The following is a 12320-nucleotide window of genomic DNA, read 5'->3' on the forward strand; positions in this document are numbered from 1 at the left end:
CAACACAGAGACCATGAACAAAGGGCACCCAAAGGAAGGCTCCTGCTGAAGATTCCAGAGCTGGTATTGTTGGCTCTGGGGATGGAGTGGATGTTGGGTTGGGGGATCTTAGGCAAGAGGATCTGCTTCTCCATAAGATGGAGGTAGCCATGCAAGCACAGTATCTGTGTGTGCTGTGTGCTAAGTCATTTCAGTCAGGTCCGACCTGTGACCCTGGGAACTACAGCCCTCCAGGCTCCTCGGTCCATGGGACTCTCCAGGAAGGAATACAGCTGTGGGTTGCTATTCCCTTCTCCAGGGGATCTTCCTCACCCAGGGATCGAACCTGGGTCTCCCACATTGTAGACAACTTCTTTACAGCCTGAGCTACCAGGGAAGCCTTATCCTGGAAATCAATAAGATGAAACATGTTGAAGCCTTGGCACTGGACCTGGTATAGAGTATGAGCTCAATAAATGAGTCCTTGCCTGTTTTTCACTTGATAGAAGACTCCTCCAGGAGTCTTTGTTCCTCAGGCTTACTCTATATTCCTATAACAGGAAGGAAAGAAGGAGGGCTCAGCACTTACAGGAAGCCATGAATGAATCAGAATTCCCCCAAGCTGCTTTAGTATCCAACACAAGAAGGGAAAAGAGTTGATCATAGGAAAGATTCCCCTCCTCTCTGGGGACAGAAATCCTGAGCCTCAGGACTCCTAGGGGACCTGCTGGTACATCAGCCCAGAGGACATGAATTAATGTTGCAAGCAGGGCTATGTGGTTCAGCATCCTATAAACATCTGCTGTAATGTGAATGTATTTGTGCTGGGATTTATATAAACATAAGGACTTCCCTGTAACTCAAATGGTAAAGAATCTGCCTGCAAGGTTTGATCCCTGGTTTGGGAATATCGTCTGGAGAAGGGAATGACAAGCCACTCCAGTATTCCTGTCTGGAGAATCCCATGGACAGAGATTTTCAGGCTACAGTCCATGGGGTTGCAAAGAGTCAGACATGACTGAGCGACTAACATGCATTATATCAACATAGAAGATACACATTGTCTTTTAAAATTATAAAGAAAATTTAGTGAAAGGATGCATGTGGATTTGGAGTCTCCAAAGAAAACAGAAACAAGATCAAAATAAAGGAAACTACCACATCTTGGATCAAACATTGGAAACCAGTTCTAGGTGTCTAAGTGATGTCCAGAAAGAATGTTTATGGGACGTATTTTATGAAATGCAGTGTGTGTGAGATTTGAAACATGATGTCAACTTGAAGGTGATTGGCTGTCATTCATGGACATGAATGGGGCCTAAGAAAGATGGACAAGGATTTCATCAAGAAACTTAGAATCTTTTTTGCACAGTAGCTACTGTGTGATATAGATGGCTGTTTTGGAGCTGTTTTTCATATTGAAACTTCTAACTGGTCCCCTTACTTCCAGCTTCAGATTCTGTAATTTATCTGTTGGCCAGAACAATCTTTGAGAAAGATGATGAAACCACATCGTGTTCTTCATAAATCTGCAATTGACATGTTTCAGAAGTGTTAAAAATAAGCAATAATCGGAGAAGAGGACAAAGGTTTATATAAACTGATAATATTTTGAGTATTTTTTTGTCACTGTGAAAATTGAAAATTTTCCAGTTCTAGTTACTGAACATTTGGATTCATAAATTTCAAACTCCTTTCCTCTTACCCTTTGGTCCACAAGAGTCTCAAGATAACTTTGCACAGCAAGATATAATGTGCAACTCAGGATGGTTTTAGGGTAGTTGTGCAAACTTTTTTTTTCTATTAACATATATGAGCAGATTTTTCTGAAGTATCCTGAGCAATTTTACTTACGGACTGATAAGGAATTCTACACCTCTTGCCAATTTAAAGCGTCTATGGCCAGGGCGCTTCTGTATAGATACTTTGTAGATCCTTAACTCTATTGATTTGACTGATCCAACAGCATCAGGACAGCAACTCTCATTCCAGATTCTCTCCAATATTCAAGTATGTGAAGGGTGTCTACTAAATTGAAAATTATATCAACTCGGTAAAACTTCGTGTTGGCTAGTCTGGACAATATCAAGTACACAAGCTAACCCTATAGGAATAAGAGGCTAGGAAGGGAAGGATAGTGCTTCTTGATTTCAGTTAGAAGCTTCACCATCTACACAGTTATAGACAAAATAAGAGTTTAATACTGGCCTGAACTTCGTCTTGGTTCTGAAATATTGATACTTCATTAGCAGTCTTTGGATTGGTGAGGAAGAGTAATTTCCTTGCTGTGGATTATCACAGATACCAGTGAAAGCCCTATATATATGGCATTTGTGTATATTTATGATAAACAGATCTTAACTGCATTTTAAAACAACTAATCCCAATAATTTATTTGACATTTCTAGGTTATGAATGTTTTTAAATACTTAGGAAAATTGTGTTTGGGTAATGATATTGAGATATAAAATACTCTGAATGATGAATTGTTCATTGAATGTTAGGAGAGGAAGAGAATGAAATTCAGCATGTAAGAGCTTAATTGTATTCTTTCTTTGCTTAATCTTTTGGAATCTAATATACAAGTAGATAGGTCTACATTTATAATCATCAATATATTATTTTTATATAAGATAATACAGCTTGTTTCCTAAGAAAATTTCTAAAAATATGTTTGGTAAAATTGTCTTCTGGAAAAGACTTTTAGAAAGGGATTCTGAGGATATTTGTAAGCTGTACAGAATTCTGTATTGTTTATGGCTGGCAAAAAGAGAAGGACATGGAAATGTCTAATATTAATATATCATAAAAGCAAAAGAAGGTACTGCTATTGTTTATATGCATTTTAAAAATACTATGTATGACATAATCAAATATAATTGCTTCGTGACAATTCTCAGTGTGTTGCAAATATTAACAGTTTGTTAATATATATAGAATTATGTTTAATACATGATTATAGAAATAAGGATTGTTAGAATACCTCTGAATGATGTATACATTTGAAATCATTTGATTGGATTATTGCAATGGCTTTTTGGGATGAGAGAGATTGTTCTGTATTCAACTGTCACCTAAGAAATTCTATTAAGGGTGTTCTATCAGGTTGTAGACGTTATCCTGTAAATGGCATTTATGTTAACAGTTTTTTATGGTATCAGATTGCCTTATCATGATGGAATTTTTGCAAAAAAAAAATGGATTTCAAAGATCATTCAAAAACAGTTTCTATAAAATATTTAGAATAAGATTTCAGAACTGGATTACGATTATCCATTTTAAAGTAGACTTTACATTGAAGAGCAGTTTTCTGTTCAAAGTAAAATGGAGAACATGGTGCCAAGAGTTTCCACTAAATCCTTCTCCCTCCACATGCATTGCCTCCCCAGCTGTCTACATTCCACATTCTGTTGGTATATTTGTTATAATTGATGGCCCCATATTGACATATCATCATCACACAAAGTGGAGAGTTTATATGGCGCTTCCCTCTTGGTGTTGTGTGTTCTATGACTTCTACCAAGTATATAAGGACATTGTAAAATCACACAGAGTGTGTGCTCTGCCTGTTTATCTCTCCTCCACCTCCACTCCTGGAAAAAATCTGATTATTTCATTGTTGTCTGAGTCTACCTTTTGTAAAATGTCATGCAGTCAGGCTCACTGTATGTATGCTTCTGAGATTGGTTCTTTCACTTAGTAATAGACATTGTGGTTTCCTCCATGACTTTTCATGGTTTAATACCATTTTGGTGTGTGTGTGTGTGTGTGTATATATATATATATAATATATTCATTGGTTCTTTCACCTACTAAAGGACAGCTTGGTTCCTTTCAAGCTTTGGCAATGAGGAATAAAGCTCTAAGCTTCCATGTGCATGTGTTTGCATAGACAGAATGTTTCAAGTCATCTGAAAGGAGCAAAATTGCTGGATTGTAAAACACCAATATGTACTTTTTTTTTTTTTCTTGATAAACTCCCAAGTTAGATATTGTCCAATACATGGTAAGGAACAGTGTCCCTGTCATCCCATAATTGACCACGGAGACTGGAAAATCAGTAAACGGTTATAAAGGCATGGTCCATCAGAAACTTTATCATCAGTCTTTGGTGAAATATTATTATTTATTAAAATTTCAACTTGGGGAAAATCAATGCTAGCCTGGGTGCCAATACCACAAATATAAACACATAGAAGAAATAACTCTTCTGGTCAATATATATGTCCATGAAAATTACTTATGAAAGAAAAATCTGTTTTTTTAAACTATATTTTTTTAATTTTTCTCAAATAAAAACACTTTCTAATGCTACAGATAGAAGAAGCATCTCTCCTGAACTTCTTTCTCATAAGTGTGTATATATATACAAACATGTATATATGTATTATTATGGCATTAAAAGGAAGATATCCTATCATATTCCACAAAGCAGTATGAATTTTGAGGGCATTATGCTAAGTGAACTATATCAGAGAAAGTAAATACTGTGTATTTTTTTTTATCTGTGAAATCTAAATAACTGAGCTCCTCTTTCTCTTTCTTCATGCGAGCTTCTTAAACTCTGTCTGTCTCTATTTCTCCAATCCATTGTATGTTTGCTCTGTTCCTGCTGCTGCTGCTAAGTCGCTTCACTCGTGTTGGACTCTGTGCAACCCCATAGATGGTAGCCCACCAGACTCCCCTGACCCTGGGATTCTCCAGGCAAGAACACTGGAGTGGGTTGCCATTTCCTTCTCCAATGCATGAAAGTGAAAAGTGAAAGTGAAGTCGCTAAGTTGTGCCTGATCTTAGCGACCCCATGGACTGCAGCCTACCAGGCTCCTCCATCCATGAGATTTTCCAGGCCAGAGTACTGGAGTGGGTTGCCATTGCATTCTCCGATGTTTGCTCTATATTTTCAAAAAGGATTATGCCTTTATTTCCAACACTGGTCATGGAAAAGAATCTGATAATAGGCAATATTCAATAAAATACAGAAAACTGAGTGGAAATACAATAAAAATTCCCAGAACTTTGCAATCACCAGTGCTTTCATCTTAATGGTAACCCTCTGGACATCTCAGCATGCTGATCAAGATGCTCACAGATATGAATTTCCATCTTTGTGGTAATTACCATATCTGTTAATACATCTGTTTCATTTTCCTGAGAGTTAGCAAGAAAAACAATAAAGTTCTGAGGTTTGTAAAACAGATTCTTGCTTCTTGGACAGAAAGCTATGGCACACCTGGTCAGCATATTAAAAAGCAGGGACACCACTTTGCCTACACCATTTTGTATAGTCAAGCTATGGGTTTTCCAGTAGCCATATATGTGGCTATGTGAGAGTTGGACCATAAGAAAAGCTGAGCACTGAAGAAAGCTGAGCACTGAAGAAATGACTCTTTCAAATTGTAGTACTGGGGAAGACTCTTGAGAGTCCCTTGGACAGCAAGGAGATCAAACCCATCAATTCTAAAGGAAATCACTCCTGAATATTCACTGGAAGGACTGATGCTGAAGCTGAAGCTCCAGTATTTTGGTCATCTTATGCAAACAGCTGACTCATTGGAAAAGTGCCTAATGCTGGTAAATATTGAGGGCAGAAGGAAAAGAGGGCATCAGAGGATGAGATAGTTGGATGATATCACCAGTAGAATGGACATGATATTGGGCAAACTCTGGGAGACAGTGAGGAACAGGGAAGCCAAAGAAATAAGCAAAGGCTTAAGAGATGCTCTTAACAGAAAAAGAATGTGCAGGAAAGTTAAGGTTTTGGATCATAAACAACACAGTGCTTTTTAAAAAAAACCAATAACTGGAGATTGATGAGGTATAACCTGAAAAGAGAGTATTAAATCAGGGAAGGCAGCAGTTGGTTTTCAATGAGAGTTTCTTTATTTCTGACAATTGTTTTATAAGCATCTACCCAGGGAAAATTCCAACATGTGGGTCTCAAGCCCACATGCAGCCTCAAAAATTAAGGTGCATATTTGATTGTATAAACACATATCCCCAAAAGTTCCAATACCTCCCTGAGTCTACATTTCCCCTTGCAATCCAGCATCCCCACAGGATTGATTGTCTTTCCTTTCCATTCACGTTGACCTGATGTTTGAAACCATGGGTTGGTTTTCTGTTCCTGATGCATCTACTGCCTAGATTTTAGTTTGCAGGTGACCAGAAGTAAACTTTGACTGATGCATCCAGCTAGGCAGGAGTGTAACAGTGGTACAGAAAAGGCTCCTGGGGATTGAATGTCTTATTGCCCCAGTGAGGACACAGGTTGGAGTTAAGCCAGATGGACGGTGGATGTCTTAAATCCCACATAATCTCAACGAGTTTATCTTGAAGCTGGATGAGTTGGCCCAGGTGGAGGGGTCCATGAGGGCTGCTGCTCTCCTGAGGGGTAGGATCAAACTCATCACTTAAGTTGCTCAGCCCAGTGGTGTGACTCAGAAGCTCCTCCAGGATGGCCAGAAAGGACGTTTCCACACAGAATGAAGGTCCAAAGCTTGAACAGTGACTCACGGCAGACAGGATGGACTCACGGTGGGACTCTGTGATCCCACACCACACTAAGTTCAGTTCCTGGAGGGTGGCTGCAACTTGTTCCAGAAGAACATGGAGGATCTCAGGACTAAAGTCCATCATGGTGACCCCACTTAGACCCAGGCCTTTGAGCTGACACATGTTTGGGCTCTGGGACAGATAGGGCAAGTCTGACTCTGTAAGCTGCCAGTTAGTTACTGCCAGATGGGCCAAGGGGGTCCTTGGGCATCTAGGGAGAAAGCAAGCAATTAGGTCTGAGAATTCAGGGTGGAATCTGACCTAAACTTATCAGATTGGACCTAAAGACAAGGTCCTACTAACCACCTCCTGAAGGCCAGTACCCAGAATGACCCATCTAATTTTGGCCTGGCAGTACCTTTCTGCATTTCCTGCAAACCTAGAAGTCAACCCTGAATATTCATTGCAAGCAATAATGCTAGAGCTGAAACTCCAGTACTTTGTCTACCTGATTGGAAGAGCCACTCATTGTAAAAGACCCTGATGCCTGTACACCAATGGCTGATTCATGTCAATGTATGGCAAACACCACAACAATATTGTAGTTAGCCTCCAATTAAAATAAATAAATTAATTAAAAATTATAATAACTAATCATAAACATCATTAAATATAAACCATTATGCAGGGAAAAAAAAAAAAAACCCTGATCCTGGGAAAGATTGAGGGCAGGAGAAGAAGGGGTTGACAAAGGATGAGATGGTTGATGGCATCACCAACTCAATCGACATGAATCTGAGCAAACTGAGGGAGATGGTGAAGGACAGGGAAGCCTGGCATGATGCATTCCTTGTGGTCACAAAGAGACAGACACGACAGAGCAACTGAACAGCAACTCAGTTCTACTTTCAGTCTTCTCCTAAGCCTTTGCTTGGGGATAAATATTTCACTTGTCATTTCAGTAAACAAAGGATGTTGCAGTTAAAGGCCTTATCCACTGCAGCCCCCCCAAGACAGTGTGCCCTGAGGGGAGTTCAAGGAGAGGAAAACAGGATGGTGTCCTGAGGGAGTTAAGATGCATATCATAAGCATGACTTCAATAAGACCAGACTCTTACCTCTTTTCATAGAGAAAAACATGAAAAGGAACTTCTCTGGGGGTCCTGTGGTTAAGAATTCACTGATCAGCACCAGGGATACAGGTTGGATCTCTGGTCCAGGAAGACCCCACAGACTATGGAGCAGCTAAGCCCAAGTAACACAACTACTGAGCACCCGACTAGAGCCTGGGGGCCATGACCACTGACGTCCACACCCCGGTCCCACTCTCTGCGATGAGATGCCGCCAAAAGGAGAAGTCAACACATTTCATCTCAAGAGTAGCCCCTGCTCACCACAACCAGAAAAGGCTGTACTCAGCAGGGAAGACCCAGCAGAGCCAAAATAAGCAAACAAATAAGATTATAAAAATAAATAAATAACAATTGTTTAAAAGCATGAAAATCATTAATTTGAGATGTATCATGTTCATCATCCACAGTAATCTTCTTATGCTTTCTGGATGTTTTTTCAGCTTGTGACCTTTTGTACTCTGGCTCCCCTAATAACTTTTGAACAATTCTTCAGAGCCACCTGAGAAGACACCTTTTTGGCTACAATCTTCTGTAAAATCACTGAATAAAGCATATTTGCCATGTTTTAGTTTGTTCATTTTTTTTTTTTTTTTTTGTCATTTGACCTGCTCTTCCAATACCTTTTCCCAACCCACAGTGTCTTGTCCCTACTCACCTGAGTTCCAGGGATTGGATGGAAACTGTCGACTAAAACATGAGTCACCACATGAAAGTAGAGTCATTTTATTTCATGGGAGTATTTAAGAGCCAAGCCTGGGCTTCCTCGGTGGCTCAGAGGGTGAAGAAACTGCCTGGAATGCAGGAGGTCTGGGTTTGATCCCTGGGATGGGAAATCTCCTGGAGGAAATGGCAGCCTGAGAATCCTGAGAGGTGAGTCCCTGACCCCTGCTTTCCTCCTGCTGCTGCCTGTCCTTCTACAGTGAAGGGGTCAGAAGTGCAGGCTGGGCAGGTTCTGGGAAGGAAGGTCTAATGACGTGGAGCAGCCGGGTCCCACTGCCAAAGAGGCACAAGAATCTCTGGGATTGAGTTGCTAGACTCCTGGCTACAATCTCATTTCTAGAATAAAAGGGAGAAGCTGTCTGGCAGGCAGTGAGCAGTGCTTCCTGCTTTCCTCCCTGAGTCTTTTCAACCAAAAGATATGTTTAGATTTTCCTAGAGGAAAGAAATCCACTTAACATTTTGTGGGTGTGAATGAACTGTGAACAAGTCATTTTGGCAGCACTAAATCTTAAATTAGATCCTATAAGACTAGAGTTTTATTCCCAGTTCATATATAGGTGAAGCAACAGATAAATACATATTTTACTATTTTAACCAATGTTGTCTTCTTCTATCAGAAAATTCAGAATTTTAATCTATATTCATCTAGTGTTTGTGTTTTCCTGCCTGTTTCTTTAAACATTTTTTATTTGTATTGCAGTATAGCCCATTATAATTCTGTGGTAGGTCTTCCGTGCTGGTCTAATGGTTAAGAATCTGCCTTTCCATGCAAGGGACATGGATTTGATTCCTGATCCCAGAAGATCTCACTGGCCCTGGAGCTCTGAAGCTCACGTGTCACAACTACAGAGCCACTGCTCTAGGACCCTGCTCCAAACTCAGGGAAACCACCCCAGGGAGAAGCCGAGCACTGAGTTGCCCCAGCTCCCCCTAACTGGAAACATGCCCTTCACTGCAAGGAGACTGAGCTCAGTGAAAAATAAGTAAATTAATCTGTTAAAAAAATAAAAAGGAGAGAAGAAATAATATTCTGGTAATTTCAGGTAAAGAGCAAAGGGGCTCGGCCATGAATATACCTGTGCCCATCCTTCCCCACACTTCCCTCCCATCCAGGCTGCCACACAAAATTGAGCAGACTTCCATGTGCTCTACAGTAAGTTCCCCAACTGTATATTCATGAGGAATAAAATATTCCACTAAAACATCATGGATGAAGAGGAAGTCCCAAATTCAACACTTTTCATATACAAGAACAATACTTGTGCAATACTAATTGTCCATGAGAATCAAAAATGAAAATATCCAGGAAAGTTTAGAAAAATAAAGTTTAATAAGATGACACTAGCTTTAAATACACTTTCAAATACATCAATAAACCAAATAATAAAAATGTGTCATAGTGGCAGATGAATTCTCAAATAGTTTAGTAACTGTGAACTAAAATACTGACACACAAATTATACAAGTCCTAATATAATACAGTTTGAGTCTATGGTAAAAACATATTTTACTTATAACCTGGATCAGGAGGAAGGGGTTGGGGCCGAAACCTGCAGAAATTCAGACATGGCCTGAAATCTCAGGGCCACTGGGTCAGAGCAGGCTGGTTTTATGGAAAAGCTAATTCAGGTGGAGGGGTTACACATTTTTAATTTTGAGGTTTTGATCAGTGAGAAAATCTCACAGACGGTTAATGGGATGCACCCACATGGAAATACTGCTGCCCATGTGCCGGCTCTACTTCCAAGGTAAGGAAGGGCCAGCTCCTTGCCTCAGAGAGAAGGGCCAGAGACATCAGGGCCTGACAGCTTTCTTTAAGGCAAGTCTCCTACTTCCAGTCAATCAGATCTTCCCTCCCCAGCTCACTGCCTGAGTCCTGAGGGAAAGGTCACAGAGAAGGAGCTCACAGACCCCTGGAGCCCCTCACACATCTGGCAGGCAGAGGGTGAGGAGAGCAAACCTTTCCAGTTCAGGGAGCTCAGTCTAGTCCAGGGTGCCCCGCAGCCCAGTCAGCTAGGGTTTATTCTGCGAGCCGTCATTGCACTGACTTTCTCTCAGGGTGAACTTGGTGTAATTGGAGAGGCCAGAAATTACAGCACAAGATGCCTTCTTTCCAAGAGGTCCCACTTTGTATGAAGAGGGAAGGAAAGAAGGAAGGCAATGAAAAAGCATGGAGAGAAGAGCCCATGGCCTTTTGCTGGAAAGTTCTGTCCCTTTGGGTTGTGAACTAAACTCAGTCGGAATCCGAGTCAGAAGAGTCCCCTGAGGAGGATGAGCTGGAGCTGGGGTCCTCCAGCTCAGAATCTCCATCTTCATCCTCACTGCTGGGGGCTGAGGAGCGGCTGCCTTCCTCTTCGTTCTCATTTTCCTCTGATCTCCCTGAGGCAGGAGAATGTTCTCCAATCATGTCTGATGATTCTGACTCTGCAGCCTGAAGCCCTGGATCCTCTCTAAGCCTTCCTTGCAGATTCCCTGATGATGGGGACTGCAGACTCATCCTTCTAATCTTGGGGTTCGGGCCCCCCGTCATGCTCATGTTCTTACGCTTAGCACAGGTCGCCTCTCTGTAAGCAGCATATTCTTCAGGAGACAGAGTCCTGAGCCAGAGATCAAGGTCCACCTTGTACTGTGTCTGCAGTCCCTCCGCCTGCTTCTTATAAAGCTCCTTCTGGTCCTGGGGGACCCGCTGCCAGCGTCTACTGATCTCCACCATGCGTTCCCTCGGGGGCACCACTTTCAGCTCCCTGCTCGACCAGAGATCCTGGTGGAACTTGTGATAGCCATTCATCGGGGGCTTCTTGGGCTCTCCACGGAATTTCCACTTCATAGGTAAACTGTTTTCTGGGGGAGACTTCACTTTTTGAACATTCTCCTGAAAATTCTCTGGCATTTTCATTTCACTTCTTTGGGGGACACCAGATTTCTTGGGGTTTGGGACTAGATCAGGATGCTGTGCTCTGAACACAGCTAGTTTCTCCCTAAAATCCTTTTTCTCTTTCTCAAGATCCTGACTGTGTTTCACCCTCAGATGCTCAGGCACCTTCCTGTGTTCCTCAGACAGAACCCTGGTCAGCTGCTGGTTGCTTATCTTGGGGTGTTTTTGGATGTAATGGGGTCGCATCACTTGGGAAACGTGTCGGTAAGCTGTCAGGGACTTCTTGAACAAATAAGCATGTGTCTTGTGTTTTCTGGTGTTTTCTTGTGTTTTCTTGTGTTTTTTGGGAGGATTGCTAACATTTTCCTTAGCTTCCAGGACTAATTCTTTCAGTGTGCGAAACTTTCTCACCTTATGGGAAACCTCTAACCATTTGAGTTTGCACATTTCCCCAGAAAAATCTTTAAAAGCTACTTTTCCCCAGTCCATCACTGACTGGGTGGTTTTGAACGTGTGCCCATCACTGGATGGAATGCTTTTCTCCATCCTTTCCAGTAACTGCACAATGTCTTCCGTGGACCAGTCATCTTGGCATTTAGGCATGGCCATTTCTAGGTCTTTGGGACACTTATGTGATCCCAGCACTTCAGACACCTCAGCAGAATCTTCAGCTTCTTCACTCTCAAGATTCAGCAGGTGAGTTATTTCTGAAATCCTGCAGTGTGTGTGATCCTCCATTTCTGTGGAGAAAGAAAAGGAAAGTTACTCTCCTATGTGACACAGGAGAGAAGCACAGCCAGCTCGGGATACGTCCCTTCTGTCATTTCATTTACCCTCAAGAACACAAATGAAAACCAGCCCAACCTCTGAATTAAGAGTCCTGTTGAGCATTATGAAGCTTCTTTTCACAATTAAAAATCCTGAGGCCTGAACCCAACTTGCCTTCCAGTCTCCTCACAGTGGTTTTTACATAGAAGTGAATAAAGCCTGGGAACTCACTCAAGGGACAAAGGATGAGAGAAAAGGAAGGGAAGTTAAAAATAAAAATGCCTGACAAGCAAGAGGGCTTTAAAATAGCAGTGAGATACCACAGCACATGACAAGAATTGTCAAAATCCCAAA

General features: G+C 41.4%; 1 protein-coding gene and 1 long non-coding RNA gene across 2 annotated transcripts; both read right to left on the bottom strand.

The window, feature by feature from the left end:
- Positions 1-5836: 5836 nt before the first annotated feature.
- On the bottom strand, positions 5837-8546 carry LOC120874816. Its single transcript, XR_005723727.1, has 2 exons — positions 8259-8546; positions 5837-6742 (listed from the first exon to the last, which is right to left on the bottom strand). It is a non-coding gene; the product is annotated as an uncharacterized LOC120874816 (long non-coding RNA).
- Positions 8547-10556: 2010 nt separating this feature from the next.
- LOC120874844 (upstream-binding factor 1-like protein 1) lies at positions 10557-11936 on the bottom strand. The gene has a single exon (XM_040256537.1). The coding sequence runs from the start codon at positions 11934-11936 to the stop codon at positions 10557-10559; it is 1380 nt and encodes a 459-aa protein (XP_040112471.1).
- Positions 11937-12320: the final 384 nt, after the last annotated feature.

Source organism: Oryx dammah, unplaced genomic scaffold (genome assembly GCF_014754425.2).
Source record: "Oryx dammah isolate SB20612 unplaced genomic scaffold, SCBI_Odam_1.1 HiC_scaffold_15, whole genome shotgun sequence".
NCBI lineage: Eukaryota > Metazoa > Chordata > Mammalia > Artiodactyla > Bovidae > Oryx > Oryx dammah.